Source organism: Haplochromis burtoni, unplaced genomic scaffold (genome assembly GCF_018398535.1).
Source record: "Haplochromis burtoni strain Fernald_Lab_line unplaced genomic scaffold, NCSU_Asbu1 Contig_92, whole genome shotgun sequence".
NCBI classification, from domain to species: Eukaryota; Metazoa; Chordata; class Actinopteri; order Cichliformes; family Cichlidae; genus Haplochromis; species Haplochromis burtoni.
In genome coordinates, this window is record NW_024582453.1 from 366,450 (window position 1) to 393,196 (window position 26,747).

The following is a 26,747-nucleotide window of genomic DNA, read 5'->3' on the forward strand; positions in this document are numbered from 1 at the left end:
CAAACCAAAAGATGGAGCAAATATTGAATTGGTACATTGTCTGATCTTTGTACTATACATGAACTCTAAAATGAGATCATTCTTCCTTGTATTTAATTTCCCATTTTGAAGCATTATAGTTACTCATAAAGGATCTGTTAGACATAGTTCCTGAAATATCAGGAACTGTCTTCATGGTCTGGCCCGGTACAGTCTTGACTTGGGCCAAGAATTCCCTAATAACAAATTTTAAACTACATATCAGTATACAATGGATACATACCTGTCTGTCGGACACAGGAATTTAGAATATATGACATTTAATAAATTGATTGATTAATGGAAAGTGTATTTTTATGTCTTACAACACTCATTTTGGGAGGAAAAACATGAAAACCAGCCATAATGATTTAATTATATTTGCACTATTAGTAGTGGGAGGAATGCTTGCATGTATGGCATTCCCATGTGTTTAACCTCATTTAACTCAGAATAATTTTTATTGTTACATGTTGTGGCTACTTTTTCTGGCTAACTTTAAAATAATGAATTTAGGGCATTTTTACTGCTGTCGCATGTCAAAACTGGTTAGATTTGACCCGAACAGTATCTAAGGGTTGACTTTGCTATTGCTTGCCCTTTTTAATAATGTGTTACTGTCATAATTGATTATGTCTTAATCTGCATGTGCATGTGGTTCTAAATGGCTCACTCTTGTCTGAGAAATACTGAAAACAGCAGTGACCACAGTGATCTAGAGTTGATAGTTTTACACAGACGGTGCTGTGGTCTTACTGCAGAATCTGGCTTTGTATGGTTGATGTAAGTACTGTGGAACACAGGGTGAGTGTGGAGGGCTCTAATCCCATGTATGGCAAATTTCTAGGCCAGTGGATTGGTAAACAAAGTAAATTCTTCTGCTAGTTTATTTCCAACACCACCTGATTTATTTATTTATTTATTTTTAACAGCGTCGACTTTCCTGAGCTGTTTGTTCATTTAGAGTCTGCAGATAATCCAGCTGACTGCTTCTTTTAGATCCTTTGGGTTGCTTGCTTGCTTGCTTGTTTTGACCCAGTTAAAAAGATAGTAGACTGTTGGAACATATTCTACCCTAGTAGGATCAAGACACATTCTTCTGACTGAGGTCACAGGAAAGTCACAAAGTATTCACAGACACATATAACTTTGGTCTTTCATGGTGTTTGTTGACAAAAGGAAAAATACAAGATAACACCTTTAGCTTCAATTGCAGTGTGTTTGAGGTTGAGGTGAGCGACAGCAGCTTGCTGTCTTGGTAAAGCATATATTAGCTTGGGCTGTGTTACAGCCTCCTGTGATACAACGCTGTATTCAGACAGTGCTTTGCTAGATTAGAAGTGAAAGTGATTTCTAAATCCTAGCTGTAATGGGATGACTAATTCAATTGGTGTGATCCAGTCACTTATCTGGTCTTGATTTCATACTTCCTCTAACCTCAGTCAACTCTTTCTTAAACTCTCCTAGTATAATTGGAGTGCTGGAGGTCCAACTGTCATGTTTGGGTTGTCCTAATACATAGGTGTCAAACTCTGGCCCGCAGCCTAATTACATTTGGCCCGCGAAGCCATACCAAATTACTATTAGAGCTGGCCTACTGGTATTATACAGCTAATATATATATCGTTTAGTATTAAGCTTTGCTTGTTCCATATTCAGTTTTCCAGCAAAACTTGTTTGAGTCCATAAGAAAAGATTCTTTCTTATATCTGGAGGAAGATTTTTTTTTTTCCAATAAATATTAATGTTAGCCCGCGACTTTGTTCCAGTTTTGAATTTTGGCCCACTGTGTATTTGAGGTTGACACCCCTGTCCTAATACATTCAGCTCCCTTTCAGTTACTGTTTTTTCGCTGCGACTGCTTTCCAAACAATTGGGGCATCATGTAAAAGAGGAAGCTTGGAGATGTTTTGTGTAGAAGTATGATATAAAAATGTTGTCACTTTTCAGCCATATGAATTAATGTCTATTTCTTGAGTTGTGGTAAACAGTGTGCCCCATCTTATGTTAATATATAAATAAAAATGTTTTCTGGCTTGTTTTAGAATACCTGCAAGTTCTTGAAACTTGTTGACACTCGGCTACAGACATACATATTTGTTATTCACATCCTGCTTTGTGTGTGCGTGTTTTGCATGCGCATGTGTGCGAACGACATCAGAATGCAAACCACAGCATATTTACACGGCAAAAGGTTTGATATGGTAGACTTTGATGGTCTTTGTTGTCAGCATAGCGTCAGCCTGCTGTTTGCGGTTCTCGTGCTTTTTCAGCAGTTCTCTTTATTTATCATTGTTGTCTTTTTGACACACGGTGCATGCAGTACGTCTGACAAAAGCAATGGGGTTTTTTTGTAAAAGGATCATGCAGCATTGTGGATATTCACAACGCAGCCTTTGCTTTGGTCTACATACAAGTAATAAAGTTGCGCTTGGAAAAGAGAGGCTTTTATTCTCTTTGCGAGGAACAGCCTCTTCTGATGTTACTTTATTCTCCAAAGCCAAGGGATGGATGAAAGCAATCGAAAATCATGTTTCCTTATTAGTGCCCGTGCTTTTTAATTTATCCAGTAAATAGCCATGTGTGTCATACAAGTTTATCTTTTGTGTGTGAAATTGAATTTGCACAAAAGAAGTGATGATGAGAGGCGGTTTGGTGAGAAATAGATTTTTTTTCTTCTTTTTATTAAATCAGTGTTATTAAATTCCAACAGTGTAGATCTTCATTGAATCTGGACTGTAGGTTGGACTGGACAATATTAGTGGACTGTGATTGTGAGTCTTCTAGAGGGTGCAGAGCAGGGCCATGGCTTAGTCCTTGATGAATTTAATTGGTGTGACAAGTCTGGCTTCAAAATAAATGTGGCAAAAAACAAGTAAATGTTTATTGGCTTCTTTCCCCTCTCTCTGCACAAGTGCAGTGAGCTAAATGTTTTGCTTCTTGTTGACGAAGAGTTGAATATGTGAATAATCTAATGAACAGTTAAAGTAAGTTGCAAAGTTTTAATGTAGACATGACAGTGATGAAAATGTTTTATTCTTCCGTTGCTGGTTCTTGGAGTCTGTTGTACTTCTTTACCATGCTTGAGTCAATATTGTTCCAGTAGCAGTAGTCAAAAAACCTAGCTTTGCCTCCAGTAAGGTGTAGTCATTCAGTTGTTCCATTTAGAGTAGAGGATCATTGTTGTAGTGGTCACAAATACACAACAGTGGGAGTACAGATTACAAGTTCTACAATTCCAACAATCCCACTCTTGCATTGCAAAGCTGGGATTGTTGTGACTTGTCCAACAATCGAGTGGCAAATCTGACTCATGTGGGAGCACTCCAGCTGAAAATTCCAACTGGCATCTCAAATTTTTGGCTGTCCACTTCAAGTGTAACACAGCATTAATCTGTTTGTCATATAATTGCCATGATGTGCTGTAAGATCAGTGGTACCTGCCTTGGTGATCATCAGTATGAAATGGGGATGTGTCCCGCGGTGATTCTTACATTAACATTCAATTCCGAAAATTTTCAAATGCAACTGTATAAGCTTTTTTATTTATTTATTGGTACTGTAGTTGTTGTGGGCAGCATATGCACCCAGATGGCAATTCTTCAGGAACTGAAGGGAGCATACAAAAGGATCTAGTCTGCCGTTACATGCTAAAAAAGGAGAAGATGCAGAAGGAGGTCCACAAGCACAGGAAAAAATACAAATGGAAGATGGCAGCTAGTGCACCTGCTGCACTATGCTTTGGTCCATTTACCTCAGAAGGCTTCACCCCAGAGTGGTGGTGGCAGATAATTGTATTTAACAAAATATTAATGTGTGGTGTCCTTGTATTGATATAATACGGTCACACAAAGTGTAGTGATACAATAGTGTATATTTTTTTTTGTTTCGTTTTTTACCCACTCCTGTTGTTCACCTTACAAAATAGTACCTAAACTGTTTTTTTGTTTTGGTGTTATAAGGATAAGATTGAACTGAAACGGGGAAAAGTCAAATGTTGGAGCTGGGAATGACATCACTCCCGATTTAAACACGTTCCAGTAGCAAAATTGGAGAAGCTAGATTTGTTTCACTGATTTGAGGTGATATAACTAATTTCCTTCGGGATTAATAAAGTATTCTGATTCTGATAACTATTGAATTCCGACTCGGAAACCTGGAAATTCTGACTTCTGACAAGTGCAACACACTTGTAGCTTTGCTCTGACTCGTTAGTACGAAAGGCAAAGTAAATTATGGAACTGCTTTGCTGTTGACACATTCATTTGCAACAATTAAATATGCAATTTTGCATTATGTTGGATGATAATTGTAAGTAATTAACTAGGTGTCAAAAACGCATGTATTTCTACTGGTATTGGTACTAACTACTAAATTTCTGATACTGTGACATCACTAGCACCCCCTACATCAGTGGTTCCCAAACTTTTTTTGCTAGGCCCCCCTTTGTTTGACAAGAAAAATGTTCGCGCCCCCCCCAAACACATCCTCCAACCACACACACCCATATTTTGCTCCATTGCGGTTTATTTCACACCTCAAACATTTAGTAAACAATTAAGCAAATACAAGTAATCTGCAATAAATTACAGGTAGTAAGAAAATAAACTACTAACTCTTTTACGCTACGTCCACACCTACACGGGTATTTTTGAAAACGCAGCTGTTTCTATGCGTTTGGACCTTTCGTCCACATGTAAACGGCGTTTCGAATCACCGAAAACTGAGATTTTTTTAAAACTCCTTTTTTCGTTTACGTGTGGACGAGGAATACAGAGTTCGTCACGCAACATCAAAGGTATGTGCCTTTTTTCACGTCACGCTGTGCGCCACGTTATTGTTTACATGAGATGAATTGCAGAATGGCAGATATCAGATTAACAGTATTTTGTCTCTATCTTCAGTTTTTACATGCTTACATAACACACACAGTTACTGTCCCTCTATTTACAAAGGCAGAGGCGTCACGGTGTGATTATTTTACGTGTAGTTGTTTTTTTCCTGTGTAATAATATTCAACATTGCTATCAATACATTTTTCAAAAAATGCCTCTCTGTGCAAAATGGGTTTAAAAACATAAACAGCTGTGGGATCTGTTTGTCCGTGATTTGAACCGGGGGAACAAATCGTGGCAGGATCAGCCTGATATTATTTGTATCCCACTGTAACTTTACTGTATAAAGAGCTAACATCTCCAAAATGTCAGGAGTAGTTAGTCATTACAACAAGTGTTTGTGAACTAAAAATCAAGAATGTGGGATACTGTTTGTCCGTGATTTGGAGAGCCCAGCGCGTGCTCCCGACGAAGGGAAAACCAATTCTGCAGGGGAGACCTACCTCGGCACTTGTGCAGGTGAAGCCAAAGGGAAGATATGCTTCACCATATTTTCTAGTCTTTGGCTTAGAATGAAGTTGGTTTGGAAACATATTCAGCGATATGACCAAAATCTCATATGAGACCTCTATCGTCCCGATAACGATATAAATCACAAAAATGTAACATTTTCTGTAAATTCTGTGAATCTCGGGCAGCTCGACTTGCGTGAAGTGTTTCCAGCTGCGCGTCGTGTAGCTGGAGTCGAGTGTTTTAACCGATGCATGAAACTATACATTTTTAGACATAAGTTGTAACAGCCGCCGTTTTCTTTGTGAGTATTTATTACACGGCGTGCTGCGGGGAAAAGCCTGTTCTAACGTTTGAGTCTAAGGTTTATTTTTTAGCACCTGGCGGCTCTTTTTTACTTCTCATCCGTAAATAATCTGCTCTTTCACGTGATTCAGTTTATTTTGAAAGGTTTATGTGGAACATAAACAAGCGGACACGCGATGGTTTTACCGTCGTTGTTGCTAACGACAACGCATAAAAACAGGCGCTTGTCCGTCGTAGTGTGGTTATATTAAATATAAGAGAAAGAGAGAACTTTAAGAAATTAATATAGCCACTACAGTGACCATCAAAACGATGAAAAAATATTGCCGTAAACAGTTTATTTTGCGACACCACGAAACAAACGATAGCGTAAAATGAAACGATAGAGTTTTTATATCGTCATCCGATATATATCGTTATATCGAACAGCCCTAGTTTGGAAACATATTCAGCTATGCTTCATCTCATGCTTTGCGTGTGTGTGGGAGCCCCATCAAACACCAGTCCATTACGCTAGCAGTGTCCAAGCGTTGTTTTTGCTTTTTTCCCTTTTCAATGGCTCTGCGCCCCCCTAGGGGCCGGGCCCCACACTTTGGGAAGGTCTGCCCTACATATTGAATTCCAGATGTTTCTGCCAAGGGCGAAGGTTTGCCCTTCTCAAAACTAACACAAATAGATTTGTGGTCATTTGTTCGATGTGCTGCTGGGGTCTAATTCTAAAATTTCTCAAAGGATAAAAAAAAGTATACATAGGCAACAGCAGGACTTGCAGTCTAACATGATGGAAGATTGTCGAGTTGGTGGGTTTTCATTAAGATGGCAGTGGTAGGGCGTGATCTTAAATTGTCATTCTCTTGATGCATTACATGAAATGTGCAGAGCATTTCTTATTAAATGTCCCACTTTCTTTCCAGTGGCATTTTTAAGGCCTGAAATGGACTTTTAATAGGAAATTTGTCTCTCCAAGGTGGCCGTGAAAGATTTTTCTCTTTGCATATTGCTAGGGGTCCTCACTTTAGTTTTACATATTCTTAATCCCTTTGTTACCCTGGTGAGGATAAAAAAAGTTTCCAATTCTAATGAAAGCAATTTTTACTTTTAAATGAGTAATTTCTTTTTTTAAATATCACATGCAAGTATAATTTTTTTTTACAGGAAAAGGTTAAGTGAGGAAGAATGTTAATTTTCAGCAGCCTGTAATGGTCTAACAGAGTTGCTGTCAGGATCAAATCTGTGTTTCTGGCAGTCTCTTCTCATGACTACAGGGCAATGCATCAACATCTGTGACAGTTAAACTACCTCACTCAGTACCATGATAACATGCGTGACGGTGACAAAGTACTGACGCTTCCCCACTCACCTAAAAATATTATATAGCTTTTCTCGATGCAACCAGTCATACAGTGAGGGGGGAAAAAAGCAAGACAAAAAACAAACTTGTCACTTGCCTGCAATCTGCCAAGGGAGGTGGCTTCTAATGGGCTTTGGAAAGACAGCAAAATTAGTGGATTTGCCAAGAGGGGAGACATAAACTGAGTTGGGGTTTTTTCACCTCTTCTTATACAGCCTTCTGTCAGGGCTAGATTGGTTTGTGCCCCAGAGATGAAGGGCAAAGAGAAGGGAGAGAGCCAATTATGTTCTTAGGCATTTAAACAAACAATGTTGCTCAATTTGAACTCAAAGAAACTGGACTTGAGAAAGTTTTGGACTTTTTTAATTGTCTCTTTAAAGTCCTGTTTCATCCCTGATTACCACTCCAGTGATTTATTTAAAGAGAGGACACCAATCCAGTGTTTTTCTTTTACATCCCAGATGAAATAATGTCAGTGAAAAAGACTTCAGTGCCATCTTTCCCATTTTTTTTTGGCTCTTTGGTTTTCTCCGTAAGACTGCCAGTGTTTTAAATAACAAAATAAAATAACACAAAGATAAAACATTTATTCATTAATTCAGTATGCTTAATAAATAATTACAAATGCATATGTGTGTTTGTGTTTTATAGTTTCTGTTTGTTATTTAGTTAATTTCTTATTTCTTTCTATAACACACAAAATCTTTAAGTATGTGTATCTGTGTGCCTCCTGTGGGGCCCAGACAGTCAAGAGTTCAGCTGCCAAATGGGATTCAAATGTGAAAATTATTATCTATATCAGAGTATTTAAATCAGATTGATATCCACAAAACTTCAGTAATGTATTAGGTATTAAGGTGCCATCAGATTTTCAGGCAACCACCTCACAAATGGCTAAAATTGGGGGTGGGGTCTTTGTTTGTTGTGGTTTTTTGCCTTTTGTGGACAGCACAGCAAGCTGCATTGTATCGTTTTAATTTCACAGAAACATCTCATTTATATTAACAGAAGCTGACTTTTACATGATATATAATAAGGTCATCATGTGTTCTACAACTACCGGTCAATTAGCTGATTTTACTCTTTCGTTTCTACACTCTTCATTTCATAACCAACAGCAAAAACAGGCCAAACAACACTGTAGCAAGGGCGTGTAGTAGCTTAGTGTCTGTGATGCTAATGATGATAATAGACTGCACCAAAATTCTGTCTTGTAAGTTATTGAAATTTTGTTTCAACAGGGAACTTGTTGGTTACATTACAGGAATTTATTCTTACTGGTGTTCAGTAAGCTTTAAATTAGGGCTGCTCCTCACATTTAATTGACTAGTCTCCTAGTCAATTAAATGCATCCCCAAAAAATCTTTAACCAGTCAAAAAAAAAACTGTCAAAATTGAGCACAGTTAACATTGTCTATACAATTATAGTGTGTGTAGTTTTTGAACCCATAGTACTGGGTTCCTTAATCCTTGCCCAAGTAGTGGGCAACAATAAAGGATTAGTTGCCTTTGGCTGCATATGTAAGCCTCTTTATAAAAGCTTAAATTTGTAAGTATTTAAATAGTATTTTGAGTCACATGAGTACTGCATCAAGCAAACAAATACAATATGTACATCCATTTGTTTTGCCCACTTTTTCTTTTTTTTGCGCTTCCGTCTAAAATGAGAAATCACCCCACCCTCCCTATGGGGGGAAAAAGAAAGCACCGTCCCTTGAGCAGCCCCTTGACGCATCACTAATGATGTGCAAAGCTGTTGGATCTGATCTAAACCCTCCTCTGGAAATCAGCTGCTGTCAGTCATGCCTTGTAGACTTGCAGAGCCGATACAATGACCGTCTGTGCCTCATTAGGGCCAAAGAGTTTGGGGGATGTGGCTCGGGAATGCGCATAACATGCGAAGCACCCAGAGAGCCGAGGAGGAGGTGGGCAGAAGCATCCACTTGTCTGAATAAATGAGCATATTATATTTCACAATTTCCTGTTGTCCATAAGAACAGAATAAAGTATCTGCTGCCAACATAATTTAATAGAAGGAAGGAGGGGAGGAATGGTATGAAGGTGTGACTGTGATGAGGAGGAGGACCACTGGGAGTTACGCAGAACTAATGGTCTCTACTTTCCTCTGAACGTACTTGACAGCCGTGGCTAGTTGGCTAATTAGACAGCGGGGGAACTTCTTCTGCTCTGTGCAGACCTGTTGTGTCCCCACTGGTTGACAGATCTTCTCTGTTGTGACACTCAGCGTTTCTGTTTGATCTTTTTAGCCATTGCTCCTTTTCTGAGATAAAAGATATTAGCCCTGCACACAAGTATATCTTTCTATCTGCAGGAGTTATCATTTTGCCTAAACTAGGCAACGCAGGCATTTCCTGTTCTCTTTCTTACCCTGCTCCATCCTCAGCTCCACTGAGGATGGAGTCAATCCTCTCCCACCTAAAAAATGTAAGTGCTGGCCCACTCACCATTTTTTTTCCCTTCTCCACCAACATTTCTTTTCTTTTTTCTTCTTTTTTTCCATCCCCCTGCAGTCTCCACAGGACGTGTCTCCACCTGCTTTATATCTCAGGATTAGTGTGTTTTTTACGCTTTCTCCTGTCAGGGGTGTGTGTGTGTTTGTGTGTGTGGTCATACTCTACACATAACACCATCTTATGACGGCCACTTTTCTTGACCAGCGTATTCCATAAGTTGTACAGGGTGGGCCATTTATATGGATCCACCGTAATAACATGGGAATGGTTGGTGATATTAAAGTCCTGTTTGTGGCACATTAGTATATGTGAGGGGGCAAATTCTTCAAGATGGGTGGTGACCATGGTGGCCATTTAGAAGTCGGCCATCTTGGATACAACTTTTGTTTTTTCAATAGGAAGAGGGCCATGTGACACATCAAACTTATTGGTAATGTCACAAGAAAAACGATGGTCACATATACTAGCCATTCCCATTTTATTACAGTGTATCCATATAAATGGCCCACCCTGTATTATAACTTATATTGTCATGTAAAAGTGTCCTGTCTGTGCATTATAAACCATTTGATTTATTTTAATAAAATCCTGGTTCTCCACAATATTTGAAAAGGATTATTTTTTACTTGTTTCTATCATGTCATGGATAATAATTTAATGTATTTAATGAGACGCAGGTGTCTGCGCAATAGGGAACTCACGCTTTGTTGAAATATTATCTTGTCATGTAAAAAGTGGTCTTCTGGAAATATGAGTGGGCTCATATTGTGACAAATAATCATAATCCCCCCTCAGGGACTCCTGCAGTCAGAAGTCAGCTCCACCTTCTTGGATGGGAGTAAACAATGGTAGTCGACATTCTGCTCTACGCCCTTAGAAAACTTTGCGCAGAGTCACGTGAACCAGAGCTTCAGCTGCAGGTAGTTCTGGTTAGTGTGTCTGGGCAGGTTGTCAGTTATGCAGGTCATGGTAGTCTTAAGCACTTTAGTTGAACTGCACTTCTTTTTAGGGTCTTGAAAGTGGATATGGACGCCTCTTATATGAGAGATAAAATGTCTTCAAGAACCTACTAAAAAAAAATCCACTTACCTTCAACTCAGGTACTTACACTGTCTAAGTACTTTGAGTGCTTAGAGTGGCACTACTATTTACATCAGACCTCTAGAGCATGAGGACTACTGCTTCACGGACGATCTGATATCCTCGTGTTAGTGTTGTTCCCTCGTCATCATAAATAATGTTGTTCCAGTTTCAACATTGCAAGTGACCAATCACCTTCTGCTGACGTCATCCGCGACCTCGAAAAAAAACAAACGCCTTCAAAAAATCTACTTCACTTGCGAGAAGAGAAACCGCCTCTGTAAGGACAATATGTATAATGCTTACCGTTTATTAAAGGAAAGTATCCTGAAATGCAAAGAATTCAAGTTCCTGGATCGGCGGACAGATCTAGTTTCTCTTCTCGCAAGTGAAGTCGATTTTTTAAAGGCGGTATTTTTCAAAGGCACAAAAGGGGAATGTCACAACAATGTGATAGGTCACTTACAATGTTGAACCTGGAACAACATTTATTGTGATGATGTGGGAACAACACTGACACGAGGATATCAGACCATCCACTGCTTCACCATACTGTGGCCCAATATGGTGACTGTGAAGTCCATCTGACCCCAAGAGTGGAGAGGCAGCTGAATGATACCTATGGTCTCCACGTGTTTCCTGTCAACCTGCTTTTAAGACATACTTCAGGGATTCATCTGACAATTAAATTGATTGAATCCAATTTTACTTATCTGGCACCAAATCACAGCAACAGTCACCTCAAGGCACTTTAAATTGTAAGCTAAAGACCCTACAGTAATACAGAGAAAACCCCAACAATCAGACAACACCCCCTGTGAGCAAGTATTTCGCGACAGTGGGAAGGACGAACCCCCTTTTAACAGGAATAAAACTCCAATAGAACCAGGTTCAGGGAGGGGCAGTCATCTTGCATTATAATACATCTATTACAGATGTGCCCCAGCTGCTGGACTTTAAGCAGATTTTAAATAAATATGACCCGAATGACTATTTGGCTAGCAGCTCCCCAGATGTCTGTGTGTGTATCCATGTCTGCAATGAAGATTAAGGCATTAGGGATGAGAGGGGCTAAGGCTAGCTAGGGAATTATTAACTAGTACATTGGCTTATGACCAAAATAAAACAAGACCATACATAAAGACGCTCATATATCATTATATTTCACCAGATATACTTTGGTGCGGTCCGTGTTGGAGGTCCTGGGCCAGACATCTCCTTTGAGAGTCAGCAGGGTAAATGGCATTGGCACATTACTTGTGTAACGCACATCACTGTTGCTGGTGTAAACTTCCACGCACCCTCACTCTTGGCATCTTGACAAGTTTCCCTATTTGAACCAGCTGGTGTTGGTGGCATATTTATTAGGTCTAATCCTGTTGTTTATAATCGTGGAGAGTCACAGCAGGTATGAGAAATTTGTGTCTTTGTCCTTTGGGAAGTCATTAATCTCAAATTCATCTCTGTCATCCAAATTGGCTTTCCGACAATGCGTAAATCCCTTCAGTGTGTGTACTAGCTGTAAGTTGGTATCACATGAAAGTCTTCTACCAATTTTCTTCTGGTTTGAAATACAAGATAATTTGCTGCAGTTTTTACTCGCATTGATTAGGATACTTAACCTTTCCAAATACAGCAGGGCTTTAGTTGCTCATTACGACATATTAGTTCTGCTTTATTCAGCACTTGGTATTTTGTTTTAAAGAGCAGCCAGCAGACTGCAGAGTGTAATTGAGTTCATAAGAGGTGTGTAATGAAGCCACCAGATTCTCTCTCTCAGTGGAATTAACAAAGACAAGCCTACTTGACTCTTAACTAATCAACCATTAAACAGAATAATGTCACGCATATGGATGGATGTTAAGTTAACAACAACAACAAAAATAAGTTGAGTGACATTAATGGGACTTGTCAACTATGGTTGAGTTTCTGGGTTTTGTCATTCTGTACATATTGTTCTTTAAGTTAAAAAAAAGACAACAAAGAGAGCCTAATAAAGATCTATTTGACATGGAAAATCTAATCAAAGCAGTTGGGTAAAAACAATGCTGAATGCTCACACCTGCTGTTATACTTGGAGACTGTTCTGGAGGAAACACAAAGGCAACAATGGTGGCTGTGTTTTTGGGTGTGGCCCATCTTTTTTTAGCTCATTTTTGGGGAACCAACAGAAGGGAAGATCAAGGATTTAAGTCTGTTTAATGTCCCTGTTTCGAAACTGCTCTTAATTATTTGCCAGCTCATTGTGTTTATTGATAAAGCAGCAAACACAACTGTGCCTCTCTGGGTATTCTTCAGGTATTATTTGGTACTGAAATGTATGTATTTTATATCTATATAATATTGTAATATGTATAATATCTTTAAAACTAGCACCCCAAAACACATCATTTGTTAGCATTTTGTATTCAAATAATTGAAAAATATCAAAGGTAATGGAGTTTGACAGTAAAAAAGTGTATGTATTAGCTGAAAACTTGGCATATTCTGACAGTGGGTGTAGTGTGTCCTGGTAAAGGTGCTACTATCTAATAAAAAACCCTAAAAACCTAGTTAAGTCGAGTCATGGATTGGCCTCCTCAGAGCCCAAACCTCAACATTGTTAAAATCATTTTGACAGAGAACAAACCGCCATCATCCAAAGAAGAGTGTTAAATGCATGAAGAACTATTCCTGAACACTGCTTAAAAAAAGTATATAAGAAAGCTTATATACTTATATAAGATAGTCATACTTTCATATTGACTTTCAAGCTTGTTAGAATTGTTCGAAAAAAAGTTTTTGCCTTATTTGCTGCACATTTTGATAGATCCTTGCACCTGTTTCTCATTTTCCTTTTAAAATGAAAAGAAATGAGGAACGGCTCAAGGCTCAGTATTTTCGAATATTGTTCGACCTCAGTTTTATGTATCTTAATGAAAAGATGATAAAGCAACCTGGCCCGATGCACAAAATTCATCTAGCACAGTTCAATTTAGCCCCAATAAGAAGAAAACATCTCATTAAATGAAATACATTAGGTCAGTTTTTCTAAATTAGACAGCACCAGCAGAAGGATGGATCCTTAAATTATAACTGGGTTCCAAATAATTTGGATGACTTATTTTCCAGATGGGGTGTCTACACAATAATAGATTAACATGCATGTGGTGGGAACCCATATCCAGTTAATTTGTAAGCCCCACGCCTCTAAAGAAAATGCCTGAGAGAAGAACATCTCAGTTCACCTGTAGTGTTTACTTTGGTTATTCAAAGATACCCCCACCCCATCCTTGTAGTGGTGCAGATGGAGAAATAAGGGTGATAAAAATCTAAAAGGGGTCTTATCCTTCATGCGCTGGCAGTGCGGCACACCTTATGAGTCAAACTAATACCAGCCACATGGTCATATCATGACCCATGTTTGAAAGCTGGCCTGTTTTAACAGCTTTTAACAGTCCAACAGTCGCTGCTCTCAAGTTTTGAATCTCCCAGATTGGCCTACTCAAGGGTGGAAAAGTAATTTTCCAGCAGTGGATTGTCTTTTCACTTTCTGTTTTGCTTTTACTTAATATTACTTTTGAAGAATCCCAAAGCAGAAAAAATAAAGATTATGATGGACAAAATACCAGCGAATCCCTTGCAGTGTAATACCATTTAATCCAATAACACAAACAATGTGTGACCCCAGACTGACCATGTTGGTTTTCTTTGAACAAAACAAAACAAAAAACCTTTAAAATGGTAACAGTAATAAATATATACTGTAGAGACAACAGCATGAAATCACACAAGGTATGTTACGTTGCTTTATTGCTGCAAAAGTTTAGCTTGAGGAAAACAGACTGTAGAAATGTTGTTTTGTGCCTCTTTATCTCACCTGCAAAGGCGTGCTGTGGATTAGCTGAGCATGGGCCACTGGTGATGTATGCAGTTTGAAGATAGGTTATTACTCTGTGCTAACAAAGTGTTTTTGTCCTAGTGGAAGATGCTAAGGGACTTCTGTAATAAGAAAAATAATTGGTTTACCATCGAGTAAAAATTTTATTAAGATGCTTTTTGTAAAAAGAAAACAAGTTTTAGTATCAGCCACCTTTTATTCTTTTTAGAAGTAAAATAAGCAAGCTTTTATGTGTCTGTTCAGTTTCAGCCACACTGATCACAGCTTTTAGTTTGCAGTTCTCGTTAACTGCAGCTAGATAAAAGGAAAAATGGGTGCTTTGGTAATTAAGCATCTGTGTGGTGATCTTTCCTTTTTCAGACACGATTAAAAGCTCTTGCACCTTTACCTATGGTTTTTTTTCTTTGTTTGTTTTTGTTTTGCTTTTTCAATTGAACACAGCTCATTTGCACATTGGAGGCATACACAGACTCTCTGTGTTGTTTCTCTTTGCCTACAACAATTAAGCTTTAAAGTATTATTATTATTATTACCATACTTAATCATCCAAATAAGCTAATGAAAGAAAATTATAGGCCTCTTTGCTTGTCTGGAGAAATTACATGAAAACAAGCAATACAAAACATTTTAATAAAGTGGCACAAAGGCTATAATAGTTTACCCCAAAGAAACAATTAAACATACTTTGAGTGAAATGGAAAACATGTACATTTTGAAACAGTTATGCTGAGATGCTGTTTTTCTAATCTATTCTGTTCCTGTTCAGTGAATGTGTTGTGAAGGAGCTCTTGATCGACAGGGTCGATCTCTCTCACACACACACACACACACACACACACACACACACACACACACACACACACACACACACACACACACTTTACCATTTTAGTAGTAAAGATTCAGCCAATAGGTGAGGCCAGTGCTTTGCTTTTTTGGGGTTGAAGCTGTTGTCTTTGTTGCAATTTAAATCCCCCCTTTTGTGTAATGGAAACAAGGAAATCATTATTCTTAAAATTGATGGGAGACACGTATAAATATAAAGTTTTTTTGGGGGGGGGGGTATGTTGGAGATGTACGGATTTATGGATGTATGGATATGTTAAAAGATAAAAGCTACACAGTACTAAACTTAAGCTAGTTTGTGATGACCATCCCTAGTTGGGCTTTTTTAACACATACAGAAAACATACCATAGTTAGAAAACAACTGATATCGCATAATTTGTGCACCAGCCAGGATTTTGTAATATTTAATTTAGACATTTGTGACGGCTGGGAGGCTGTTTAATCACTGCTAATGAAATCTAATCTAATCAAAGCTCCCACTTGTAGTTCTGATGAGGATTAGCTTCATTTATGAAGATCCCAACCAAGTAGTCCCCAAAAGTGTTTTTGATTCATAGCATATAAAAAAAAATGTAGGATTTATTGCCAGGATTTTATTGAATTTATGACAGCGTTACAGTTTCCAATATATTCTTTATAACTGCTTGAGTTTGGGGTTTCAGTGGTTCTTCTTATAATCATTGCTATCACAGCGATTAACACAAATAAAACTTGTTAACTTGTACTTACAACTAGCTAATGATGCATCCTGTTTTTCCACAGGTACATGATGCTCATCAATGGAAAAAATGAGGTGTACATGATCGACAGAGACAACGCCGTCTTCCACATATCAAATCTAGAGTTTCCTTTCCGGAAAGAGCCACGTGTCCACCTATCAAATACTCTGTTGGATGGGGTAAGTTATGCTTCTTGTCCAGCATCATCTCCAATTCCAAATTTGCTGTCATCCTGCTCCTGCTGCGTAGTCTTTTTACGAAATTAGAAAAGGCTAATTGACACCAGCTGTCAAACCTGGTGTGAAAGGTGAGCACGTTTCAGTTTGAAACAGCAGACTCCAATTGCACACATCCTGGGGAAAGCACTAATGAAATGTTTCAGTTTTCAGTCTTTGTTCTGCGTTGTGTTTTTGTTGTTGCGCTCTGCTGTGTGCTCAGCAGGGGTCGGTGACTTATCCTTCCACTGTAATGCCAGGCTCTGACTTCCACTAGCGTGTCTGTGCAGCGTGTGTCACGCAGGTCCAAGCTGCACCACTGCAGCAGGTGCACATGTATGAGTCATCATGAAAACATAGGAAACTGCTTGCACGTTCATGTCATCAGTGATTATAAAGCCAGCCAGACTTTGTTTTTGTCTTTCAAATACTGAAGATTACAAATAAGTTGCCTTTCATTCTTTATGTGTTGCTCCTGGCTTTGCTTCGTCAAAGTTTTGAGATTTTATGCAAACACCAGGTTTGCGCTTCCTCTTAGCTTAACAGTTTCTGATTGATGTGGTGAATTTAAGTTCCTCACTCAGGCAGGATGTCTAATTGCAGCGTGTTAAGTGTTCCTTTGAAGAAGCTGTGTGGCTGTGTGTTTAGATTGCTGCAAGGTTTGTTTTGACTCGGGTTTATTAATCTGTTGATGCTTCTGGCTCTTAGCTGATAGAGGCTGTATTTTGCAGTTTATGAGGATCCCTTTAGAACCCAGCTGTGTTGTCTGATATTCTTCATCTTTAGCCCAGAGCCTCTGGTCTTTGTCTTTACATGCTGTTTTGTGTTACAGTTTTAATGAGCTTTACATCAACTTGGGTTCCAATTTTGGATGAATGCACAGTGTAGATTGAATTCCTGGCAGTTTCCTTTGGTCACATTAATGTATTCATCCGCTGCTGTCTGTCTGCGCCATGGTTCAGTGCACCAGATCCATAATGATGGCAGCAGCCTCCTGGAATTACATCATTTCTCCTCTCCAAATCCTCCTTCAGAGCTGTGCATGCCTTGCATTCACACCTTTTCTCCTCTCCACCAATCTAGCTGTGGAAATTTAGTTTTGTTGTCTGGTCCCTGCCCTGTGAGATGTGAAGTAAAATTACGTCAGCCAGCAGGGGGAGTTTTTATTGTAACACACTTCAAGTAGTCATTAGGATGCAGGTACTCAAGCAGAAGTTTCTCATCTTGGGAAAGTGGCTGGTAGATGACAGGTCTATAACAATTTTCCATTGCACTGAAGGCTGCTGTTAAATGTTGAAATGTAAAGAAATTGTTGGCTTTGGGTTCTTTTAAGTCAAATAAATGTTAAAAGAAATGTTTTGACATACTCACTTTTTGCCAATAAAGCGACAAGAATAACACTCACGTTTGTAAAATACCAGTAATGGGCAATTCGCTCAGCTCATCACATAGACCGCTTTTACTGCCAGCAGGGTTGGAAGTGAATATCCATCAAGTTACCAAAGGATGGTAGATGCCATCTACACTGATCTCGGTAACAGAAGCTTCATACTTCATACTGTTGGTATTGTTGATATGGTACTGTTGATATGAGCCTTTCGGCCTCCAAAATACTCATTTTGCGTAATAGCTGTGTCCTTGAGTGATGTCTTACCTGTTACTCGTTTATCTGTCAGGTACATCACTAGAGCACAGTTAGGTGCCTCTATATTTTATGAGGGGCGAGGGGATAAATATAGTTCTCTATACGTAGTGAGTCAGTCTCAAATATTTATCAGCTAAAGTGTAAAACGTTCCACTTCCACGTCATCTTCACTGTTACTGTTGTGCACATCTTTTAAAACTAATCACGTGTTTCTTATGAGTGTCAACCGTCATGACTGCACCTGACCTCGACCTGACAGCCTTGCATAATAAATGTGCAGTGCTATTTCTGCTTCATGTCCTCCTTGACCACACAGACACACCCATGTGCACGTACTTACACACCACACACCTGGCTTGCTATCTTTTTGCACCGCCAAAGGCATCTTCCTCTCTCAACATACATCCTCTAGAGAGTTCCCACACTTTCTACATAGCAGGTTTCAAACAGGAAACTCTTTTATTATGCTGTAATGTTAAGACCTCACGTAATTCAGAACATTTACTTTCTATCCACTTTCTGCATCTTCTCCCCTTTCCTTTGTCGTTTGTCCATCCCCCTTGACCGAATCTTTGTCTTACTCCTTGCAGGAGATGATCATCGACAAGGTGAACGGTCACCCCGTGCCTCGCTATTTGATATATGACATCATCAAATTCAATGTGAGTATGAGAAGGTATCGTCTTTTCTTATGGTTTTTATTGCGGAAGAAGTGCCAGGTCAAGATGTCAGGTAGAATCAACTAAAAGGACATTGTATGCATTCTATTAATGCTGCGGTCCGCCTGCAGCTGCTTCTGCCCTCTGCTTTTTTTACTCTTTATTTAAGGTTCAGCAAAAAGGGTTTCTTATTTTGTGGTCTTAGTCGGTAGCCGGTAGCAGGCTGTATATAATCCAAACGGGGGACTGTATTACGTGAAGAAGCACTGACATGGTTTAGGATTTGCTTATCCCTTATACCTGAAAATTCAAACTCGTGGTTGAGTTCCTTCAGTGCTATAATGCAGCAGGCAGCAGAGCAGTGTTGATCCAGGCTTTGCAGTATTTGCATAGAGATGACAGAGCTTCATCATTCTGCATGCTAAAGGGAAAGCGTGGCTCCGTTTGACCCTGCAACATGTCATGACTAAAGCCTGACCTTAACAACAAAGGTGGGGCTGAACTGCTTTTGACCCATAATTGAATATTAATTAGCAAAGTTTTTTCCTTGTGATTTTTTTTTCTCTTGTGCTTTCAGTTGAAATTGGTTTTGCCAGCTACACTGACCTGTTTTTGATAACCACTTAGACAAATGTTATTAAATATTAACCTTTAACATTGTCAGTACGATGCATTGTGCAGGATTGACCTGATGAGCAGTCCATTATTTGCTTCAGTGTGGCAGTAAGTGCCTGGTGCGTCTGTGTGTTCTTTTATATGTCTAACAGCATGTTTCTCCTGTTAAATTATTATGACCTTTTTCGTGAACTGCCCGGGAACAACACTGCGAGGCTGGTAACTACTTGCACTCTTTCGAACTCTAAATTTAATTTATCCCTTTAACATGTCTGCATATTGCTAATGGTATGCAGATAGTCACAGAGACAAACGAGCCTGCATGTTTACCCTTAGGAGCCCTCTGCTGTCTTCTTTAAAAAGAACTTGATGAATACCTTGGGATAAAGTTGGTGAGGGGGTTACCTCCGCTATTATGTTTCTCTGTCGCCTCCCCTTCTCTATCGATCAGAGGATCACACAGGAAAGCGGCTCGATAGAGGGCTCCAGTGGCGAGGGGAACGTCTGTGTGAGATGTTGTGGAGGTTAGCAGCTCCCCATGACTCCCCACCCCGCTATCAGTAGAGCACTGTATTGATCCTTTCTGGCCTTCTCTATTACCTGGGGTGGGCTGCTCCTTGGTACTGAGGCTTTATTCTGAGATTAAAGGTAGAAATGCAGCAAGGGAGAGAACACAGCACCAGCCTGGCTCATGACCTAATGTGACCCCCTGCTTATATTTAAAGTTGGGTTGCAGCTTAATAGAGGGATGCTTTTGATTTGAGTCTAAGGAGAAGAATGTGCCCTCTCGCCTTGTTGGGTAATTTCAGGGCATCTAAGGAGTCAGTAAAAAGTTTTACTGACATTTTAAAAAAAAACTTTGATTGGAAAAATAGTTGTGCCTGGTTACACTCTGAAAATGACCCTAAGCTAGGGCTAGGGAGTTCTCTTACTTCACTTGTTGTAGATAATTACAAATATTTTTTGTCTTTCTTGAAAGTTGTTGCAGCTTGTCAGTCACTGTCAGCTCCCCCACAGTGGGGGAACAGACAAGACAACAGCATTTACATACGTGCCCCCCAATTTTCTGATTTTTTTTAAATTAATTAATTAATTTTTTTGTTGAAAGCTGTTATTTTGAAATAAAAGCATGGAGGTTTGCAGTTGACATCGCTGCCTATGTGCTGACACTTTGATTGACCTCATTATCTTTTATGCTGCTAAAATAATCTTGCTTTCGGTGCACAAGTAGACAAGATAATTGGCTTAACTTGATAAACGGGTTGAGCAGAAAGGAGTGCTTATAGCATTCACCACAGAGATGCTATCTGTCGAGGCACGGGCAGGTTTTACAGCCGTCAGTTCCATTTACTTCTGCTTGAAAAGTTAATCTGCAGGTACAGTCTGTAGCTATTGAATCTGCTCCATCATTTCTTTCAGATCAGCAGACTGATAACCTGCAGTCTCCTTTTGTGCAGTTACTTAAAAAATATACTGCATTAACATACACCTTACATCTTTATCAGTAATGACTGTTACTTACAGCAGAAAAGATGAAGTACAAGTTGCACAGATTAACACAAGACCCAGAGCTGGGTTAGTGTTGGCCTCTAGCTAGTAAAAGCTGCCATTCGATAATCGTGCCTTCTCAGTTGACCTCACGTGCTATAATTTGCTCATAAATCACATCCATTCTGCAGGGAACACAAGCCCTGGCTGCCTTTATTGAGTGTGGCTTACTCAAACAATGCTAATCCACCAATTCATGTTGTTCTACCGTGTTAAATACAAGTGGATTATGCAGTATATTAAGAAGAGTAGTCATAATTCTGAATATGTTGTAGAAGTACTTATGAAGTACCTTGCAACCCCTTGTTAAACACAGCAATATGCTTAACTCTTTGCTGTATCTCTAGATGCATTTTTTCCCCCTGGTTTTGAACTCTGTCTGAGAAGAAAGCTCATGAGAGCATTGCAGTGACTCATAAAGGAGCGGGAACTGTATGCTTCAGGGACTCTTCTCGTACACTTGGATCTAATGTCGTCATAAAATCTGGCCTAAGACCTGCCAGTCTACAAATTTAGACACCCAATGTACTCCCGAGGCCAAAGGGAGCGACCCCGGCTCTCAGTGATGGAGGTGGATGACAGGAAATACATTTTCCGGAACTGTAGGCTTTTGTGTGTGTTCAAGGTTTAGATCAAATCTGCCCACATCTGTTGAGATGTGGATGTAAAGCCTGAATACTTGCTTCTTTTTATATCAAGTGTTCGCTCATTAATCCGACTGCTTCTAGTCTCAGAAAAATATATAGAGAAAAAAAATAGAGAAAAAGTGTTACTCTTCCTCCTTAAAATCTAACTGATGCACTGTATTAGCAGTAACTGATGTTGCCTGTTAAAATAATAGCTTGCTCTAATATTGCTTTAAAATGTTGTGGGCCTTTTCTTTTTTTATAAAGTAGTGCTGTTGTCAAACAGGATGCCGAACAGTTTTAGTCCAAAACATCCCGAAAGCCTCTGTTTTTGTCACGAATATCCCGAGGGAAGCTTGGCATTAAACTTGCTTTGACATCTCTTATTTTGTCACCGATATATAATGTAATTTATCCCAAATTATCTGCTTTCAACAAGATTTCAAACACTTTCATGTTTTTGCTGTATTTTTTTAGCCTTGCCAACCTCATGCTATTATCCTTTATTTCTCATTATATTGCTCTCTGGTGTTTAAAAGTTAATGTGTATATATAAACTGCTCAAAAAAAATAAAAGAACACCTTTTAATCAGAGTATAGCATTGAGGCGGTTAAACCTCTGGGGTATTGCTCTGTCAGTTAAGTAACAGAGGGGGTTTGTAAATCAGTTTCAGCTACTACCAGGTGCACTAGAGTGGCAACAATGAGTCAACCCTCAAAACAGGAATCTTTTTACAGGTGGAGTCCACTGACAGTTTTCCATCCTCGTCCTTTAGAATAGTTTTTTCACTAGTTTTGCATTTGACTAGGGTCAGTGTCAATACTGGTAGCATGAGGCTATACCTGGACAATCTGCATGGGTTGCATAGGTAGTCCAGCTCCTCCAGGATGATGCATCAATGCGTAACATTGAGAGAAAGTTTGCTCTAGAGTGTGGGGGAGATTCCAGGAGATGTGCAGTTATTCTCGAAGAGGGCAGGGCTTTAGAAGGTGCTTGACGCATCAGCAGAACCGGTATCTCCTTCTTTGTGCAAGGACAGCAGGATGAGCACTGCCAGAGCCCAACAAAATGACCTTCTGCAGCCCACTGGTGTGAATGACCAAACGAATTAGAAATGGACTCCATGAGGGTAGCCTGAGCATCATCCATTATTCCTTTAGGGTCATTCTCAGGCATGGATATAAGGACACAGGGGAAGCACATACTACAAATACCATTTTTGAGCTGCTGCAATGAAATTTTGGCAGAATGGTGTAGACTACCGCATCAGTTTTTCACTGTGATTTTCTTTACATTATCCAGTTCATGTTAGTATAAATGTACAGCATGATTTCTTTTTCCTCCCCCATTGCTAATCTAAACCATGGTTGTTATTGTGACAGCAGTATCAATATGGAGGATATCATAAATGGCATATTTGCATTAATGATATTCTCTGTGACAGATTAACCCCTGGAGTCACAGCCCAAAATGATATTTAGCCCTAGAAATGTTTGGTTAACAGGGTTTTTGTCTGCTGTTTCCCTGTTGAACAGTCGTGGACAGCACATGCCTTGAATCATCCACACTTACATCTTGTTCTGTCCCGATGACACGGCTGACAGATGGTGCCGAATGTGTGGGACATGATACCAGCTGTTGCTCCAGGAGGATGTAGTGCGGTTTTGCAGTCACCCTAAAAGAAAAAGAACTCTTCAAAGAAATGTTTAAACAAGAGTATCTTGAACTTCAATCTGTCTGTGACCTTACTTGAAGTTCCCAAATTGCCCTTATAACATTGTTAAGGCTACATTAAGCAAATTGGAGAGTCTATCACAAGGACACGGCATGACTGGCTTCTCGTTTCTCAAGTTGTTATGGTTAATCTGTTTGCAGACATTTGGCAACTTAAGCATCCTGCAGACACAGATCAGCATGGGCATCCTAATAAAGTTGCATCCTGATGAATGCAAAGCCAATATTCACTTTATTTCCATTTTTTTTTTAAATTTAGTTTCCTGTTCTTAGCTGACAACAGTGACATCTGTAGCACCTGTAGCCTTCTGCTGCCACAGCTCATCTGCTTCATGCTTGGATGCGTTGTGTGTTCAGAGATGCTTTTCTGCATACCTTGTTTTTATCGAATGTTTTTTTTTCTCTATGCTTTTGTGTCAGCTTAAAGCAGTCTGACCTTTCTCCTCTGACCTCTGACATCAACAGTGTATATTTTCTCTTTTTCAGAGCATTCTTTGTCAATCCTAAATATGGTTGTGTGTAAAAAATAAATAAATAAATAATAATCCCAGCAGATCAGCAGTTTCTAAAATAATTAGAACACCAACAATCATGCCACATTCAAAGTCTATTAAACCATTCACTCTGTTGTCTTGATCATGTCTACATGCTTAAATGCATTGAGTTGCTGCTATGTGATTGGCTGATTAGGTATTTGTTTTGATCATGAGCCATACCTAATAAAGTGGCCAATAAGTCTACGTACCATTAAGTGGGTCAGATTTTACCTGTATTTCTAAAGGCATACACATCATAGTGTAAGTGTGTGTGTGTGTGTTTATTAATATATTAATATTATTAATAAATATTAATAATATGCCCGTTCCGGTAATTAGCTCTCTGAAATGCTCTCCTCTGTTTTCTCCTATTTTCCACCCTGTGAGTTTTTTTTTTTTTCTTCTTCTCAACTTGGTTGCCTTCATTCACTTTACTCCCTTTCCTTTTCTGTGCACCACCATGAGTCAGAGTGCTAAGGAAAGTCATTTAGTGCTGCTGCACGTGTATTAAACACACTCACTTTTACTACCAATCTGTCACCCATGGAAGCCAATAAAATATTTTGCCATATCAATTTTGTCTCTCTTGTAGCTGTATGTAATCTATGCAGCGTAGATAATTCCAAATCGTCTTTCCAAAGTGCCTGTTTGAAAAGCTATACTTTTCAAGAGGGCTCTGATCTTCTTTTCTGTTTTGCTGAAAATCCGTGTGACTCACAAAATAGCACACTCTAGTAATGCGTCTAATCATAGCTAATTCTTTGTCATTCACTGTCTCGTCCTTTTATTCAGAAATCTTTTCCTCTGCCATTTCCAATAATTCCTTAGAAAGCTGTTGAGAAGAGAAGTGGCCTTTACCAAACACTTCGAGTAGAATACAAATGCTTAGGTCTTAAGCCTTTGGGCCTCTCGATACACATGAGAGAATATTGATCCATCCTGCTGGTGTAAGAGCTGTAAAAATTGCGAATGTTTCGATGAATTGTTTTGATAAATCGATGTTCTTTGTCTAAGAAACTAAAACCTCATGAAATGGTCCAATACTTGAATAATTGCTGCTTAAAAACTGGCTTTGCATTAGGCTGTACAGTAGACCTGTAACAGTCAGTTCATCGATTTGTATATTTATTTATTTATTTTTCATTCATGTTCAAAAACTTTTGCCAGTTTCAGTAGAAAAAGTGGCTGTTGGAACATTTCTTTTACCCATTTTTTTCCTTGTCTTAGATTGCCATCATTTTAGAAAAATGTGTTAAACTTGTTGGCAATCATCCTTTGCCAAAACTAATTATCTAATTAACAAAACATAAATGCTTTTAATGTAGTAAAGATCATCTACAGTAAATTAATAATTACTATCATGGGCTTTAAGATTGTTTATTTAAGCCCTACAAAGGAAAGATTATTGTATTTTCAATAAGCAGATAGAATGATGTTTGGAACAACATGCTGCTGTTATCGGTGCCAAACACATTTTTAAATTCAATTCCATTATTCTTTTTATTTAGTGGCTGTACCAGAGCCAGTGATTAGCATAGAGAATACTGTTGTGTAACTGCTCGGTTAAAAACAAGTCTATCTTGCCAAAGTATGTAGTTTTCTGGCAAATCATAAAGTGGTTTGAAAAAGGATTGTCTGCTTCGTCTTTTCTTTCTTTTATAATAAATGTCAATTTTAACAGTCAAGGAGGTGTTTGGGTTAGAAATATTTTTGTGCTTATCACAGCCGGGTAATTTAAAAAAAAAAAAAAAAGCTTTCTGTGATTTATGATGTGTTTTGGCACCAAATAAATTGCAGCTCAGTTGGAGTTTGAGCTCATTTTTTTCAATTAAATGTCAAATTGTTGCCACGTATTTGGTTCATGATCATCTGGCAGATTTTCATCACTAACGTCAGCAGTTTTGATAAAAGTGAAGTCTGTGAGTCGTTGTTTTTAATTGCTTTGTCGGCCGAGCAGTAGAAAATATGTGGCGGTAACGAGCCGTATCAGGCTGTTTTCATCTCAAACTCCTCGGCACCATTTAACACTTTTACATTTTCCACCTGAGCTTTATTATTTATAACCCGGGACAGGAACAAGCTTTGCTGTACTTTTTCCTGTCAAAGTCACAGTGGACCAGCAGATGGTTGTGGCGGAACCTTTGTGGCCCCCGTCTGTGTAAACGAAAGTAGTGGCTCAGGTTGAAATGCTTGTCTATGTGGAATAATAGTGATTGACCAACATTGTGGAGAAACTGTTGTCATGGTGACAAAGAAAAGCTGATTTAGCTGTGCAGTATACTTTTTTGGGACGAGTTCAGCTGATGTTAAAGTAACCTTTTCACAGGTTACCATATATAAAAGTATTGGGCCACACCTCTTAATGATTGAAATTAGGTGATTTCTCGCCCATTACCACAGCTGTATAAAATCAAGCACCTAGCCATGCAGCCTGCCTTTATAAACATTTGTGAGTGATAGTGAGTGATTTTTCTGTGGTAGGTCGAGGGGAATTTTAATGTTTCAGCTTACCAAGAAATTTTCTGGGAACCGTTTGGGAATGTAATTTTCTGTCCATAAACTCATGGTTGCATGAGTTTTGGTGTTTACTGGCACACACAGACTCCTGACTTGAACTCCATCAAACACTTTTGGGATGAACTAGAGCAAAGATTGTATTCCAGGCCAGCTCATTCAACATCAGTGGTCTGACCGTACATACACTCTTCTGGATGAATGGGCAAAAATTCCCACAGACACATTTCAAACTCTTGTAGAGAGCCTTCCCAGAAGAGTGGAACCTGTTATAGCTGCAAAGGACGGGAGCAACTCCATCATTATGCCAATGAATTTAAACACTCAATATTGGTCAAATATTGGCGAGATATGTAATTGCATTTACACATTAATGGAGTATTGTTTTGTGGTCTAATGTCTGATTGAATATACCTAGCAGTTTGTTTGCAGTTGACTGGGTCATCATGAAAAAAGTCCCTCGTCCTATTTTCATCAGTCTGTTCATTCTGAGGAAAGGATTCCAAGAAGCACCTCAAAGTGTACTTTATGCTACTGTCACACTAATTGTAAAGTTCTTTTTGTTCCCCTTTTGAAAATGCCTGCCTTGTTCAGATGTACAAAAGTCCTAGTCCTCAACCCCACGAAAAGTAA

General features: G+C 39.0%; 1 protein-coding gene across 1 annotated transcript in view; it reads left to right on the forward strand.

The window, feature by feature from the left end:
- rngtt (RNA guanylyltransferase and 5'-phosphatase) overlaps positions 1-26,747 on the forward strand; it is a 109,693-nt gene that overhangs the window by 19,053 nt on the left and 63,893 nt on the right. The window contains exons 9-10 of the mRNA XM_005935401.3: positions 16,065-16,200; positions 18,472-18,543. Coding sequence (XP_005935463.1) covers positions 16,065-16,200; positions 18,472-18,543 — 208 coding nt within the window. The remainder of the gene's footprint in view (positions 1-16,064; positions 16,201-18,471; positions 18,544-26,747) is intronic.